Genomic DNA, 16,404 nt, shown 5'->3' on the forward strand with positions numbered 1-16,404 from the left:
TGTTCTAGTGTAAGATATTTAGTACGTGGAATACTCGTTTCAGAGGCATAATTTCTGTAGAGAATTACAGGAAATGCAGAGCAATTTGAAAGGTAGGAAATAAAGTAGATTTCGTTCTGAATTCGTATTCTAAAGAACGTTCTGACGTAAATCATAATTTTGGTCCAGTGTGACATTAGGTCTGTCTCTTGTTTTATTTACAAGGAGGCGAGGCCTGTTCGTAAATTAATGTATCAAATTTACATAAACTACTGACATTATCTAAAAACATAAATTCTGATTGTAAAAGAATAAATATTTATAAATAATAATTTGCTGCAAAAGCTTTCGTAGCTCAGTTGGTTAGAGCACCCGTTTAGTAAGCGGGAGGTCTTGAGTTCGACTCTCAACGAAAGCACATTACTTTTCTGGTTTTAATTTTTGTTGCTTTTTAATCCAAATTCATTTAGACTAGGAGAATACATTACATTCTTTCTGTTTGATTCCGTCTGGTATATAGATTTTTTAAACAACTGAAAGATGAACAAGTAAGAGTGGTTCACAAGCTTTGCAAACAAAGAATAACTCAACCAGATGAAATGCCACAGAATAATATCGCAGTTCCCTTTTGTTTTCAGAGTCTAGATGTATTTTCCCTATTTCTAAATGACACAGTTAATGTATGACAAGGCCAAACATTAACAAGAAGCAGGGAGTATATATGAACTATTCCTTGTGTATATATCTTTATATATATAGCACATAAAAAACAAATGGTACGTACAGCAGTTTTCATGACCCATAGGCGCAGTTTCATCAAGTTGGCCATGTTGGTTATTAATGCTAGTCAACTGACAAAAAAGAAATAATAGTTTGGTTTTACCACGTAATATATGTTTTGGGGGAACTAAAGGAGTATGAGATTAGTGTTAGTTGCAAGGAGCCATTAGATAGTTTTGTAGGAAAACACACAAATGCAATATTCATTGGCATGTAGTAGCTAATTAATAAGCTTACTTAGAGTTTGCACCATCCCATTGCAATTTGCACCTAAGGTCTTGATTAGTGTGCTACATGAAAGAAAGGAGATACTCTGCTGTAGAAAGCTCCTTCTTGTGCCTTTTTGCCTTATGGTTCTGGAAGAAAGGTTAAGCCCTGATCAACTAGAACTACTAGCTTGATTACATAACTGTAGATTGAATTCATAGATAAACCTATAGCTAGCAATGTATATATAAACGATAGGGTTTTTTTTTTTTTCGAGGAGATCAGGTTAATTTAGGTTTTCAACATCATGTAGGATGTATCAACATAGAAATATTTCTATCCAGTTCATTGCATATACGTAACATATGCTCCAATTGACTTAGCCCAGGTGGTTTTGACTCCAAACTGTGGGTGCAAGTATGTAGCTAGGCATCCTGCTACTGTTGTTTGGCAATATCAATATGTGGAGGGAACTAATTAATAATGCATTTATTAGCGTAATCACAAGCCAGCGAACACGCATGATGTAGGGGAATAATTCGCTTTCTACAAGCTAGGAGAAGCTGCAACGTAACATGCCAGATGAGAGTACCTTATTTCTTCAGAAAGAAAATCTCAGGTTGGATTGGCCGTCACACACACATGTTACACCCCTCCCTTACTGCATGCATATGATTCTCTCCGTGCCATCTTCTCCTTTGATTTGCTGCAAACGTTTTATTTTCCTTGATTACATACTTATATGAGGTACCAGGTCAAAAGACTACGAATTACAAAATCACAATTTGATTAAAATAAAGAAAAATACTTATTAGAACACCACCCTAAAGATGGAAATAACAAACTTTCATCTATGGTTGGCGAGGAACTGCATATATAACCGTTGTTTCTTCAGCGGCTTACGAATTATACGTAGTCAACCTAGTGCATTAGTATGCACATAAGCATGAATTCTTCATGTGAACTCTACCATCACACAAAATGTGCTTCCCCACCCCAATAGGATGAAGACTAAAACGGATGTTATCAAAACCGAATGTTTTTAGTAGATGATACAAGAACAGACGACTCTAATTGCTCTTGTATATGAACAATTGAGCATTCATAAATCAAGCTGTGATATACTGGAATTTAAGCTGTGATACGGTCCAGAGATCATTAAGAGTTAGCACGTGTGCAGCGTACTGGTTGTACGCCCGCAGCTAATTAATGTCAGGCTATTAATATTCATATATATATATAGACACACACAACCCACCCCATTTTTTATTCACACAAACACTTCATCTTTGGTGCTTTAATTAAAGTGCGGAAAGTACAGCAATTGGGCCTTGTTGAGGGATTAAAAATCACCTTAATTATCTTTGAGGCTTTGACTGCACATGCACAAGCTAGCTAGTACATATTTGTAATAATTAATGTAATTGCTATTACTCCCTCCGTTTTTAATAGATGACGCCGTTGACTTTTTCTCACATGTTTGACCATTCGTCTTATTCAAAAATTTTGTGCAAATGTATAAGATATAAATCACACTTAAAGTACTATGAGTGATAAAACAACTCATAACAAAATAAATTATAATTACGTAAATTTTTTGAATAAGACAAATGGTCAAACATGTGAGAAAAAGTCAATGGCGTCATCTATTGAAAAATGGAGGGAGTACATGAGATAGGGGTTGATCTCTCAAAGACAACGAGAGGAGTCAACTTGCAACCAGACAAAAAATCTAACCAATATATAGTGTTGCAGGCTTGCAGCAAACCAAGAAATGGCCTACTCCACTAATCAGGTGTTTTCGTTTATTTAGTTCTTCAAAACCTACTTGCATCCCTAAATAAGGGCAGTTTCAGACTTCAACTTGCATTTTGTTTTCTATCTTCAACATGCATTTTCTTGATAGATAATGAGCATCCCTAAATTAGAGCAGTTTTATTCTTCAACATGCATGTTTTTTTTATAGATAATGATACTCCAACATGCATGGTATTAATTGTGAAAGTCTTAGCTACAATTTTCATAGAAACATGTTCATAACGGTCGCACTACGAAAATATAATAATATTAATTAAAGCATTCTTGATGGAAAATTGGAAATGCACATTGAAAATGGATCTTCCACCACCGTATACAACTTGTGAAGAATCTAAAATCAGTTGTCATAATTTTTTTAGGTGAATAACAAAAGAACAGGACTTCAGGAGCACCTGGACCTGCAGAGATATAGTATCATTAATACATTTTTTTGTGAAACAATAAACATAACTAATTAACTTCATTACATTTGTTGTCAAGGAAAACTTGACAACCACAGATCGAGTGTTGGGCCCTTAAAAAATAATGTGTGCAATTGCTTTCTAGTTTAGAAAAACCATCTCAGCTAAAACACATGTAGTACTTTCAGTACTTTGTCAACGTTAACAGTTATATATGATGAAGCAAGGTTAGAAAGCATTTTTTTTTTGATAGATAGTCGCTAGCAAATGCAGATGCCATGGAGGCTCAAAAGTTGGAATCCACAGTTGCTAAATCATCTTTTTTATGGACCGTTTTAAAAAAAAATCATTTTTATGGATGTTCTAGTTGTTGAACTCAATACAAGCTAAGATGCTAATAAACTAGTTTGGTCATATGCAGGATGCTCGTGGGTGAAGCTAACAGCCAGTTAATAATTAGTACAGTAGCACACTCTTGGTACCAGAGCAACAGTATAGAAGGTATATAGTAGTACAGCCTTTTGATCCAGCTTCCATTTTGTTCTCTTACATTAGCTAGTGCCTAGTGCTCTTCTTCTTTGCTGCTGATGTGTTTCTGCTTCTCCTCCTCGTCCTCCCTTGGTTCTTTCCTTATCCTCTTCTTCTTCTTCTTCTTCTTCTTCTTCTTCTTCTTCTTCTTCGCTGTGTGTGTGGCTTGTCAAGACTACTCTGAATTAATTTGATCAAGGGCATCAAAGTAGCCATCAAGGTTTGCAATTTGGCATCAAGTAATTAACTGTATCACAAACTATATATCAGTGGTCTTATGGTGGTTCTGGTCCAGGATTGCACAAACTCCAACTGAATATGGATTCTTCGGCCAAGCAATGGCTTGCAGAACTGGTAAGAACCCTAAGTTATTTATCAATCTTTTGTGTTAATTATCACAAGGGAATCTATTATATGTTGTGCTAGTTTATTGGCATCTAGGTTAATTTTGCAGACGAGGTACTTTACTGATTGGGCGCTATATGTGCATTGTTTTTATGCAGGAGAATGATGATGATCCTAGAGCGCTTGAGCATCTGGACCCTCTCAGCATGCAGCAACTCGCTGAATCCCTTGCCAACGAGCTTTTTAACCAGCCCCAAGAACAACAGGAAGAACAGCATGGATACCATAACCCATCACTGAGGGTCCTCCCCTTTGTCGGGGATATTAACAAGCCCGAGGGCCACACACCAGCAGCTGCTGCAATTCGTGACAGCTTCTTCTCCCTCACCAATGGCTCGTCCAGCTCACTCAACTTCTCGGCGCTGGAGCAGCAGCAGGATAGTGGTCCCATGACAAAATTCTGCTCGCCGCTGTCAGAGATGAAGAGAGGCGGAAGGAGGGCGACCTCGAGCATGCAAGAACATGTTATCGCCGAGAGAAAGAGGCGAGAGAAGATGCACCAGCAGTTTACAACTCTAGCATCTATCGTCCCCGAAATCACTAAGGTAAATATATACTCCCTCTCCATCCTTAAATGTTTGACGCCGTTGACTTTTTTAAACATGTTTGACCGTTTGTCTTATTCAAAAAATTTAAGCAATTATTAATTTATTTCCTACCATTTGATTCATTGTTAAATATACTTTTATGTATACATATAGTTTTATATATTTCGCAAAAGTTTTTGAATAAGACGAATGGTCAAACATGTTTAAAAAAGTCAACGGCGTCAAATATTTAGGGGAGGGAGCAGTTGACACAACGGTCGATAGATAATAACAATGCCGCCACATATTCGTAACGACAGTCATGACTAATGCCGTCAGGATTTCCTGGTTTTCTCAGACGGACAAGGTCTCCGTTCTCGGCAGCACCATTGAGTATGTGCACCATCTTAGGGAGAGGGTGAAGATCCTGCAGGACATCCAAAGCATGGGGAGCACGCAACCCCCAATTTCCGATGCTCGCAGCCGTGCCGGCTCCGGTGATGATGAGGACGATGATGGTAACAACAATGAGGTGGAGATAAAAGTTGAGGCAAATTTACAGGGGACGACTGTTCTGCTGAGGGTTGTGTGCCCTGAGAAGAAGGGGGTGTTGATCAAGCTGCTGACCGAGCTCGAGAAGCTCGGCCTGTCCACCATGAACACTAATGTTGTGCCATTTGCAGATTCATCACTAAACATCACCATTACAGCACAGGTACTCCATAACTTACTCCCATTATATTTTACTCCCTCCGTCCTAAAATATAAAGGATTTTGGACGTATTGGATATTTCCTAGTACAATGAATCTAGACGGGGAGTCTGTCCAGGTTTATAGTACTAGCAAATATCCCATCCGTCCAAAATCCCCGTGATTTGCAAACGTTCTTAGAAGTCTAAGAATTAAGAGAGCCTGTGACTTGGAGTTGGTGAGAGCAAATAAAGGAGATGAAGTATGTAGATTCCACAGTCAATGGCACCACCACCTATGGATTCTTTTAAGATAGTATAGATATAGATATTAACATGATTTGATCAAATTTTATAAGAACTGTAATTGTCTGTAATTGTCAAGAACTTCTCAAATACTTAGTTAAGAAATGGTATGCAAAGATTTGCGTTGAAAATTACTATAAAAACTTATTATGTTTTACAAACTTATTCTAATGTAAATTGATGATAAAAGTTTCAAAAGTTTATCCGAATTTTGTCCTAAACGTCAAATATTTTTTTACCAATTAGAGGAGACTATAACTTGTGTAGGAACTCTTTTTTTTTACAAAAGTACATAATGAAATAGGATGATGATTGTCTCGAGTTTAATATTGGTATTTTTGAAGATTAATAATATGTTTTTATTCATTAATTTGCATGCAGATTGATAATGCATCTTGTACCACTGTAGAACTTGTGAAGAATCTAAAATCAACTCTCAGAAATTTTTAGGTGAAAGTGGCAGATCGTATGGAGAGCCGGAAATATTTGTACAGATGGGGGAAGTAATTAAATTGTTGTTCTGTTGCGCATAGAGATAATGTATGTATTTTCTTTGTGTCTGCAAGTTCTTTGAATTTATTTGTTTTAGGCTAAATATTATTTGTATCATCATGAAATCACAAGCGCCTGTAGCTCAGTGGATAGAGCGTCTGTTTCCTAAGCAGAAGGTCGTAGGTTCGACCCCTACCTGGCGCGCTCATTCCGTTTTTTACTTAATATTATTTATTTTCCCATTTATAATCAATTTTCATACTCTTTGTGAGCTTGTTTTTTATTTTTTTTATTACAAGTCTTTCTTTTTTCCATTTAGTTCAATTTGGATACTCTGATGCTTTAGCCATTGTTTCTTTTTTTTTTCAATTTAGTTCAATTTTCATACTCTGTACGCGTTTGTATACTCTGATGATTTTGTCTTTATTTTTGTTTACAAATCGGGAGAAAAGCTTCTGTTTTTCATCATCTTTAATCTTTTGGAAAAGTGACATAGGTAAGGTCATCTCGATCCACATGCTAAAAAACTCTCTTCCCAACTCATGACCGCAAGCCAATTGGACGTGTAAGGCTTAGTTCATTTGGATCTTCGATGACACAATGATTAATCGAGTATTAATTATTATAAATTAAAAGTGAATTTATTTAATTTTTTAAGATACTACTATATAGAAAAACTTCCGTACAAAACATGCTTATGGTTGCCGTAGCTAGTTGCCAAAACGAGATCAGCCTAATCCAAGGCCACTCAAACGAGCTCAACCATATCATGTTATTTTCTTTCTGTTAACACATCCGATTAATTAATATAATAATGCCCATGGTAGCTAGCTAACCAGTGGAGTAACCATTTTTGTCATGTCTTTTACATCCCTTACAGTAGGAGGAAGAAATAATATACGTATACACCCAATTGAAGTTAGCAACAAATATATATATATATATATATATATATATATATATATATTGATCCAACCGGGGAATGAGAATATGATCTATGCATTGGCTTCAAACTTCAGTCCTAAGCCTTGACAAGGCCTTCTAGCCTCCACATTTTGTTTTGCTTTTCTCAGTTTGGGTTATCTCTTCTCTTATTTGGTGTGTTCAACTTGTCTTAAACTACACTCTCTTCTGGAGTGGATCTTTGTAATAATTGGCTGTAGTTCTTTTTGAACAAAAACCGGAATATTATATTCCATTATCTAAAAAAAACCAGCTATAAACCCTCAAGCCTTTGGTTGCAAAATAAAAACAAGAAATGCCAACCCAACCCTACAAAATCTCTCACCAAGAACAAGAGAGAGCCACCATGACAAGAAGCTACTAGCTAAGTACCTTAACTCTAAGGGAACTAGTTCATCCATAGCTTGAGGACCCTGTCCTTGCCTCCAGATGCAACCTTCTCGCCGTCAGGGCTCCAATCCACAGCGTACACCTTACATTTATATATATATACATAATCTTTGTTACTACACTATAATAATTTCAATTCAGATTTTTATTGTTCCAAAATATGCATGCATGTACCTCATCTGCGTGCCCTGGCAAATCCTGTTTCAACTTGCGTGTTCGAATATCCCAGACCTGAATCGTACCAACAAATAGAGACCGAGCATAACGTATCAGTTCCATGGTCCATGCTATGCAAGTAATGGACTTTACAAGCCAAGTTAATAGAAACATAATTAAAAGGGCATGCCTAAAAACAATTGTATGATACCAGTCACACTTGGCAGTTCCAACCAATATTTATGTCAGATTCACCAGTTTTCGGATGACTACTCAAGCAAACAGAATTAACTCCTCAAAGACAAGTATTCTGATATAATGAATTCCAGTGCCAGATTGACAACATACAGACTGAATGGCATGTCGGTGACCAGTTAGGTAAAAGACAGAGAACTAAGCGGAGACAGAGATAGATACCTTTAGGGTGGAATCCTTGCTTCCACTCAATAGAAGCCTACTGTCAGCAGACCAGCTATGGACAGAAATGATGATATTAGGCATTGCGGCATGTACATACAATGGAAACAGCAAGATAGAAAAACCGACCTGATCTGGTAGACATCTGCAACATGCCCTCTGAAAGCTGCAACAAATTTGCCTGTAATACCATTCCATAACTTGACAGATTTGTCAAAGGAGGCACTTGCCAGCCACTGCCCGTCAGGAGAGAAGTAGACATGGTTTACGAGCTGCACAAAGAAAAGCAAATGACAAAATCATTTCCAAGCACACTTAAATAAAAAAATTTACCCTGCATTGGTAAAAAAAGCAATAATATTTTTTTTTCGAGGAACCGACGACAGGAGTTTCTCCCGCCGGAATTTATAGAAGAGAATTGGCCCAGTTAATAAGGGAAACCGGGCCCAAAAACCGAACAAGCACGGTTAATTAAATGGGAAACCGGCGAAAACCTATACAGAAAAGGAAAAGAAAGCAACTATTGAGACCTCACAAAACTCATCGTTGCCGAGCTTGCCAAAGGCAAGCAGCTTCGACAACATAATGCACAAGGTCTCCAGAACCACCAAACATCCTCTAGTGGAGCAGAAACCTTCTGAGCGAAGCCTTCAACAAGGGAACAACATCAAGAATGCTGTCAACGCCCGTTCCAAAAGGAACCCAGTTTTCACCTAAAGCGAGAGAGAGCCATCATGACGATACCTCCAAGGAGGAAACGGCACCCACAGGCGTCGATATCATCAACCTAGAAAAACACTAGGCAAGGTTTTCACCCGAGACTCTCTCAAAATGCTCCACCTCCAAACCCTCATCGCGTTGCCTGGACGTCTATTGAGGGTCATCGTTGCCGAGCTTGCAAGACAAGCAGCTCCGACTCTGCCTCAACAGTCAATCACATTGCAGCTCGACCAGAGACCACCTCACACACAGGAACCCAACTGCAGCAAACCTACGGCGCGGCCGACGCCAGCGAGACAGGACGCCGGAAACCAACTCCGCACGCCACCCCTACCGCACCAAGGAGCTCCCCGGCAACAACTGGAAGTAGCCTAGCCTAAGAAGGGAGGAGCCCCTAAGAAGAGGGGAGCGGGCGCCGCACCGCCGGTGAGCACTGGAAGAAGAACAACTAAAGAAGAGGGGAACCGGATCTGGAGAAAAAGGAGGGAGGGAGATGGAGGCGCCGTCCCCGTCGCCGGCAAAATCGCAGCAGATCGGCAGCCCCCGGCCAGGTCAGCGGCAGCCGGCGCCGAAGCGCGCTCCACCGAGAGCCGGACTGGAGCCGCCGCCGACGAATGCGAGCCGCCGCCGACCCGATGCCGTCGTCGCCGACGAGCCCACGCCGGAGAAGCCCGTCACCGGCCATCCGCCTACGCCCGAGCGGCGTCGGCGTCGACCGAGCCCGTCGCCGGTCGCCCCGGCCAGAGGGGCAACCGGATCTAGCGACTCCGTCACCCGTCGCCGGAGCCAGAGCCGACCACCGCGGAGAGCCCCGCCGCCGCGCCGTGGAGAGCCCCACCGCCGCGCCGTCCCCGTCGCCGCGACCTCGCCGTCCCGCCGCCATCGTCGCCACGCCCGCGCCGGGGCGAGATGGAGCCGAGGAGGATGGCCCCGCCGCCGCCATCCCAGCGCGTCGCCCGGCTTTGCCGGTGACAAGCTCCGGCAGCGGCGAAGCACGGAGGAGGGAGGAGGAGGGGCGGCGGCGGCTAGGGTTTCGCCCCCGAGCCGCCGCGCGAGGGCGACTTGCAATAATATCGAATGGTTTTTATCTAGCGCTCCCAACTTGTTCATGCCATTTGACAACTTACACAAGTCCTAATGATTTCAACAATAATCTGTTCTATAGATGGGTTTGGAGTTTGGAAACACTCATACCATTAATTTTAAATGACACCGATTCATTATTATTTTCAAGTTTCAGGGAGGAAACTCATAGAATTTTCAATCTTTTCTCAGTATTCAGTGAGACAAAACTGAATGCATAAACAAGTCAAAATGTACATACAATGATACAAATGCAAGAACATTTCATGGAGCTGTCAGGACAATATACCTTTTGATGACCAGTCATGCGGGCTTTGGGCTGTTTACTAATTGTTGGTTCCCAGAGAAACATCGTAAAATCATCAGAACCAGAAACTAGTCTCTCAGGTGCATTGCCCCTCATCTTCTTGTATCTCGCAAGAGCTGCCTGGATATCCAAAGTTCTCAGGTGAAAAAATTCATTTCAGCAAGCAACAAATGAAAATATTAAGAGTCAGTTCTAACACTAATTTATGATCACATCATACCTCCTTCATTTCCTCTGCTGTTGAATATGTCTTGCCAGTATGGTCATATGCCCCTGTGCGCAAAACATACTCGGTGCTCAAAGCAAGTGAATTGACCCAGTGACCATGACCCTGAATATGCAGTGTAAGTGTGTAACTACTTTAACAAGATGACAGTGACAACTAGCATAGAATAGCTGACTTGAAAGCAAGGTAATAGTTCACAGCTACCAAAATAATAGGTCCAGCACATGCAAAAAACAGGCAAAATCAGATCAAAGATATTCCACAAAATTGTTTCCTGGGTATAGCTGACAGTTCACAATTGAAAGAATGTATAATTTATTTGGTACGATTCATGAATTAAGCACACAAAATTACTCCCTCAGTTCATGGCTATAGCATGCACACGTCTTCCAAAGTAAATTTTGTTTTTTTTCTTCCTCTAACACCCCCTGGTCAGAGTAAACCATCAACTACATGGCAATGAATTCTCTAATTCACAAAGCAATTGGTATCGGGGTTTGGCCTTAGAATGCTGTAGATGGGCATCCTTGTAAATTTGATTTGCTATTTTGTTTTTTGAGCCCAAACCAAGTTTGTATGGCCTTTCATAGGCTACTTGCATCTTAAAAGATTAAACTAGGGGTGGAAAAAAAGCTCGGGTTCGTGAGCTCAGCTCGGGCTTGGCTCGAGCTTGGTTGGCTTGGCTCGGCTCGTAAGCCAAACGAGCCAAGCTTGCCTCCTTTTTAGCTCGTTGCTGAAATGAGCCGAGCCGAGCTAGCTCGTGAGCCACTTGTTTTGGCTCGCGAGCCTAGGTCATCGTGTGTTTATATCGATTATTTTACTTTATATGGCATTATAATTTGTCAACTTAAAATTTATCATCAAGATTTTGAAGTATTGAATATATAAACTTATTTAAAGTTTACATGTTGATGATTTGGTTTTACTTTTTTTAATAATTATAAAATATATATGAAGAGATATTTCAACAGGAAGGCTTGCAAGCCAGCTCGAGCCAGAACGAGCCGAGCCGAGCTCAAGTTTTAGCTTGTTTCCCTAACCAAGCCGAACCAAGCCAGGCCTACTTTTTTGCGAGCCACTGCAAGCCGAGCCGAGCCAGGCTTGGCTCGTTTCCACCCCTAGATTAAACTATCATTGCCATCAACATTAGAAGGAAATAAAAATGTTTGCCTCAGATATGTCGTTCATAAAGAATATGCATTCACATGTGCTTATTCTGTAGGTAAGGATGATGCATGACTAGAACGTGTGTAGTATCAGTCCCCTACAATAGTTACACTACAAACCCACGCAAAGTTGAAAGTTCAGCGGGACCTAACTAGTGTTTGAGCATCTCCAGACCCATTTATGTCCATATGTAGAACATGCAGGCCAGGAATTCCTCAGAAGCTGCAGAATCTGCCATTTCCCAATACAACTTCCCGTAAAATCTGTATCTCTCTGGAATTGATCATAAAACCTGTAGTTCTCTGGTACTTTATTCATAAAGCATGTGGTTGTGTGATATTTGCTATTTTGCTCATAATTCAATACTAGCAAAGCCAACTTGGGAGCATAAAAGTTTGCATAAATCTTTGAATGTCCACTGAAATGCTGGTACATTACCTGCAGTGTTTTGACCAATTTTCCCTGAGAAGTTTCCCACACTTTGATTGAACAATCTTCAGAACTGCAGTACACATACATTTGTTTTAGAATTGTACATAGCATTTTAAGAACTGTATCTGTAAAATACAGCATTTTGTACAAATAAACATACAGCATAGCATTAAACATCATTTCTAGCAACACTATAAACATTCGATAAATGAGATAACAGACTAAGTGATTATGCATATGCTTTCAGCTACTTAATTTTGCAACACTATAAACATTCATGATAAATGAGATAACAGACTAAGTGATTACGCATATGCTTTCAGCTACTTAATTTTAACCATCTAGGAAGAACTCGACCACTTTTGCCTCAAGTTATAGCTGTCTATTATAAATAAACAAAATAGTAAACGGAGTATGAGGAAAAGGGAAGTAACTGGAACTCTTAGCCTGATCAAGGCCTATTCCTACCAGCAAAAGTGTATCCTTTGGCTAACGGAACGTCACTTACGTATTGGGTTTCTCACAATAACTCAATTAAATAAATATCAATAAATGTAGGGAATTGTCTGTATGGCACCAATAAAGGATTGTGGCCTGTGTTGCTGGAAGCTATCTTGATAGTTCTTTCTCACAATTGCCAAAGTAGAAGCAGTAAGCATTCCTATATAAATAGATTCCATCTAAAATACAGATTGAATAGAATCTGAACTGAATCTGTCATGTTCAGAATTTCTAGTCACAAACAGTGGTTTGAGATCTCGATTAACTTATCTGTCAAACATAGCAGCAGAAACAGAAATAGAGTTCATACATCATATATATGCAGGCGCAATACGATTTTACTACAAATATATTCCCTGTATCACAACGCTGGTATATGATTCAATCCTAAATAATGCAGTATTCTAAAACACAGCCCTAGCCACTGCCTAACCCATTAGGCACTAGGCGCTGGGTAGCGCATTAGATGGTGCATTAGGTGACTCAACTACCTTGCGTGGTGTTTTCTTGCTATCTCAGTGTTATATAGTCTATTTTTTATGTAATATGCTTGCTAGTTTCTTGGATTGACTAGTTGGTCTGACCTAGGCCTATTAGGCACTAGGCGCCACCCAGCCACCCGACTAACGCCTAGTGCTTTCTTGCACCATGGAATAATGGTGCCATGATGGCATTATAAAATTTGTTGTTGTTCCTATTTTAACAAATCCAATGGCAATAACCAAAAGTGACCAAGTACAAAAGAAAAAAAAAGTCATTATCCTTTTATTTCAAAATGCTGAAAGGACTGCCTATGTATGTCTCCCTTTTTTGAAAAATCAAAAATATAATATGTATTTTGTTTCTTTAGGACAAGACTTTGACCAATAATTACTCCATTAGGGTATAGTTTGTGTGACACAAAATTGATGTTATTAGATTCGTATTTGAAAGTACTTACTTATGATTACACTTTTGTAACGCATAAATAATATATTACTTGTAAAGAAATTGTTAGTCAAACCCTTGTCTTAACGAAACAAAATACGCCTTATAATAGAAACAGAAGGTGTAATAGTCTTACCCAGTGTAAATCAAACCATCTCCACCCCACTTCACACAAGTCACTGAATTAGTGTGACCTGTAAGGGCAATGACACACTTCCTTGTGGTCATATCCCAAATACGTGCATCACCATCCTTACTTGTACTTACAAAACGGCGGCAAGGAGATTGCAAATGAACTGGCTCCCAAGATACAGCAGTAATCCACTTCCTATGCCCCTAATGAGTAAAGGCAATGATCAATGAGTACTGCATGGCAAGAAAAAAGAAACTTCTGCAATATATAAAGTACAACTCCATATACTATTTCCAACATTAAGTGTATGTGAATCCATGGTACTAAGAAAAAAGAACTGGAGCAGTTATCTTCAAGTCAACTAAGTAACTAACATATATTTTCCAGGTTCACATGAATTGACACATAGGGCAGTTAGGTCTGCAAATATGCAACTGAATAATTCTTATTTCATACTTCTACAAAAACTACAGGTTGAAAGACAAAGATGTCATAATCTTACCGTAAGTGGAGTCCCCAATTGCTTGCCTGTTTTCGGGTCCCATAATATAAGTTCCCCTGACTTGCTTCCACTAACAAGATGATTCCCATCAGGCGACCATGCAATGCAGAGGACCCAGTTTTTGTGTCCTGGAAGATGCGGTGTTATTTGATAACTTTCAAATATTAATGGTATCACCCTCAAAAACATTGGATATACCGATATGCAAATGGAACTGTCAACGAGACTAAGAGTACCAAAAAATTATACTCAAATGCACTGGAAGTAATGTCTGATAAACATGAGTTTTATCACAATGTTACAACAGTAAACTCCTATTAGGTCGTCTGAACATCCAATATCGACAAATAAACAATTTATGTAATGTGTTAATTACAAGTAATAAATTATGTTATCTTTTAATAGTCTCAACCTACTAAATTCATCTAAAAGGAACAAACACTGTATACTATGGTATCAAACATTAAGCTTTGATTATCCAGTACATGTTAAGGTTAGGTCTACCATTAAAAAAGATTAATTCTGAAAGTAACTTACAGGTCTATTGTGAGTTAGGACATATTGATAAAGATAAGCACTGAGTTGCTAAACACTTTTGCATCAATCATCTAAGATCTCTCTCATGAGAAATTGTTAATCAAGTGTTGGTAAGCACTAGGTTACCGTAAAGAACAATAACCATGGTGTAACTCTATAAAACAAGCACCAATGCAATTACGGGCATTCGACTTATTTAAGGTATGAGAAAAATGACTTGAAATTATCTGTATGCAAGAATGCTAAGATTCACCTTTGCATGTGAACAATGGGGTCTGTGTGCTCAGATCCCAAAACCTAACAGTGGTATCACCAGAACCACTAGCCAAACATCTTCCATCAGGACTGAAGGAAACTGCTAGTACAGCTTCTGTATGGCCTGCAGATGATAAATTACATCATTCGCAGTGGTATAAGAAAGCTCAAAATCGACATAATTGAGGCTGGTACTGGTGCTGTCAATGACAAATAAAACAAGGATGCAAAGGGTTTGTCTGTCCGATGATATTCCCATTGTAATCCCAGCAATATGAGAACATGTCAAATAAAAGAGTCCTAAAATTGTAATGGAAAAAGAAAACAATGAAATGAACGTAATCCAAGGTATACATACCAGCAATTGTAGCAGAGCATCGGTTGACTGGCCTGATACGGAAAATTGCCTGCGGTTGATATACTATGCGCAGGGTAACCTCAACATTTGCTTCATTTAACAAAAATCAAAAGATAGAAATCAGAAATGAGATGCAACACCTAGTTTGTTTTAATTTTCTTAATCGACGAAAAGAAATGTAGGATGAACTTGTGAGTGGAGTCTCACCATTCTTTTGCTGCATGTAAGCACCAAGCTGGACAGAGAGTTCTTCATCTCCGATGTAGAATGCATATGGCAGCTTGTCCTCCTAAAGTAAATGTTTAGAGTGATGAGGTCACACAAGTAAGTATGCAGGACAACTGCCAAATGGGAGTACATTACATAGGTGAAGATAAATGCAACGTGACAATTAGCTCAAATATTTCCCCTTTACTATATTATAATTAAACTTGTCATAATGAATTGTAACCTTGTATTTTTTCCCTTGTTAAACATTAAAGGGATTTCCTCTCTCACCAAAGAGTTGTGCAAGAAAAAATAACTTTCGTTTGAGTCTATCTCTCTCATCTAATTCCTGCGTTTTTCCTGCGGTTCAATCAAACGGTCATTCCTGTATTTTTCCTGCGTTTTGCAATCATCTGTTTTACACTTCATTCTTATTAAAATCCTACGTTTTTCCTATTCCTGCGTTTTCTCAATCCTGCGATTCAAATGGGCCCTAGGAACGAGTACAGACAGCTTATGTGTTGTCTAGATAGGCAGATTGATACATTGTAATGTTTCTTTCTTTCTTTCTTTATAAAAGAAAAGAAAAAAAGGAGAAGAAATAAAATTGGTCCCTAAGCCAATATCAATATGAAATTAAAAAAAAAAGGTATCAGGCAGGCAAGCAGGCAGGCAAGAAGAAGAAGAGTAAGGAGGAAGAGATAGTGGTACGTTGTGGAGAAGATGGTTGACGATCTCCTGCAGCTGCGGCGGGCCGACGTTGTGAGGCAAGTAGAGGGCGGCGCCAAGGTGGTCTCCTTCGGGACTGACCAGCTGGCACATCACGCTGCTTCCGCTGCTGCTCTCCTGCTGCTGGTTCTGATTCGGGCTCTCCATCTGAAAAATCGCAAGCAAGCAGCGGCGGCGGCGGCGGCGGCTGGCGGGAGAGGAGGAGGCTCGAGCGGCCGGCGGCGGAGGCGGAGGCAACAACACAACACGCCACACCCCACCC

The 16,404-nt window shown here is 39.6% G+C and overlaps 2 protein-coding genes and 2 non-coding genes across 4 annotated transcripts; 3 read left to right on the forward strand and 1 right to left on the reverse strand.

Annotated features, from left to right (window-relative positions):
* The first annotated feature begins 323 nt into the window (after positions 1–323).
* On the forward strand, positions 324–397 carry TRNAT-AGU (transfer RNA threonine (anticodon AGU)). The gene has a single exon. It is a non-coding gene; the product is annotated as a tRNA-Thr (tRNA).
* Positions 398–3,725: 3,328 nt separating this feature from the next.
* LOC107276834 (transcription factor bHLH18) lies at positions 3,726–6,090 on the forward strand. The gene is made up of 5 exons (XM_015757998.2): positions 3,726–3,933; positions 4,009–4,067; positions 4,217–4,663; positions 5,004–5,360; positions 6,022–6,090. The coding sequence occupies exons 2-5, from the start codon at positions 4,032–4,034 to the stop codon at positions 6,088–6,090; spliced, it is 909 nt and encodes a 302-aa protein (XP_015613484.1). The 5' UTR covers positions 3,726–3,933; positions 4,009–4,031.
* Positions 6,091–6,263: 173 nt separating this feature from the next.
* On the forward strand, positions 6,264–6,336 carry TRNAR-CCU (transfer RNA arginine (anticodon CCU)). The gene has a single exon. It is a non-coding gene; the product is annotated as a tRNA-Arg (tRNA).
* A 787-nt stretch (positions 6,337–7,123) lies between these two features.
* Positions 7,124–16,404, reverse strand: LOC4347950 (notchless protein homolog). The gene is made up of 13 exons (XM_015757510.3): positions 16,125–16,404; positions 15,414–15,495; positions 15,207–15,296; positions 14,847–14,972; positions 14,057–14,184; positions 13,558–13,757; positions 12,000–12,063; positions 10,389–10,499; positions 10,151–10,288; positions 8,188–8,330; positions 8,059–8,113; positions 7,660–7,716; positions 7,124–7,567 (listed from the first exon to the last, which is right to left on the reverse strand). Exons 1-13 carry the CDS (start codon positions 16,287–16,289, stop codon positions 7,484–7,486), a joined length of 1,443 nt encoding a protein of 480 aa, XP_015612996.1. The 5' UTR covers positions 16,290–16,404; the 3' UTR covers positions 7,124–7,483.

The sequence above is a fragment of the Oryza sativa genome, chromosome 10, assembly GCF_034140825.1.
Source record: "Oryza sativa Japonica Group chromosome 10, ASM3414082v1".
Taxonomy (NCBI): domain Eukaryota; kingdom Viridiplantae; phylum Streptophyta; class Magnoliopsida; order Poales; family Poaceae; genus Oryza; species Oryza sativa.

What these genes read in the sequence shown, in the direction of transcription:
- LOC4347950 (XM_015757510.3), bottom strand. Translation starts at nt 16,289, where the DNA reads ATGGAGAGCCCGAATCAGAACCAGCAGCAGGAGAGCAGCAGCGGAAGC. An exon ending in CCCATTGTTCACATGCAAAG is followed by an intron (nt 14,185 to 14,846) that starts GTGAATCTTAGC and finishes CGCATCTTCCAG; the next exon opens with GACACAAAAACTGGGTCCTC. An exon ending in GATGGTTTGATTTACACTGG is followed by an intron (nt 12,064 to 13,557) that starts GTAAGACTATTA and finishes TGTGTACTGCAG; the next exon opens with TTCTGAAGATTGTTCAATCA.
- LOC107276834 (XM_015757998.2), top strand. Translation starts at nt 4,032, where the DNA reads ATGGATTCTTCGGCCAAGCAATGGCTTGCAGAACTG. An exon ending in AGCAATGGCTTGCAGAACTG is followed by an intron (nt 4,068 to 4,216) that starts GTAAGAACCCTA and finishes GTTTTTATGCAG; the next exon opens with GAGAATGATGATGATCCTAG. An exon ending in ACATCACCATTACAGCACAG is followed by an intron (nt 5,361 to 6,021) that starts GTACTCCATAAC and finishes ATTTGCATGCAG; the next exon opens with ATTGATAATGCATCTTGTAC.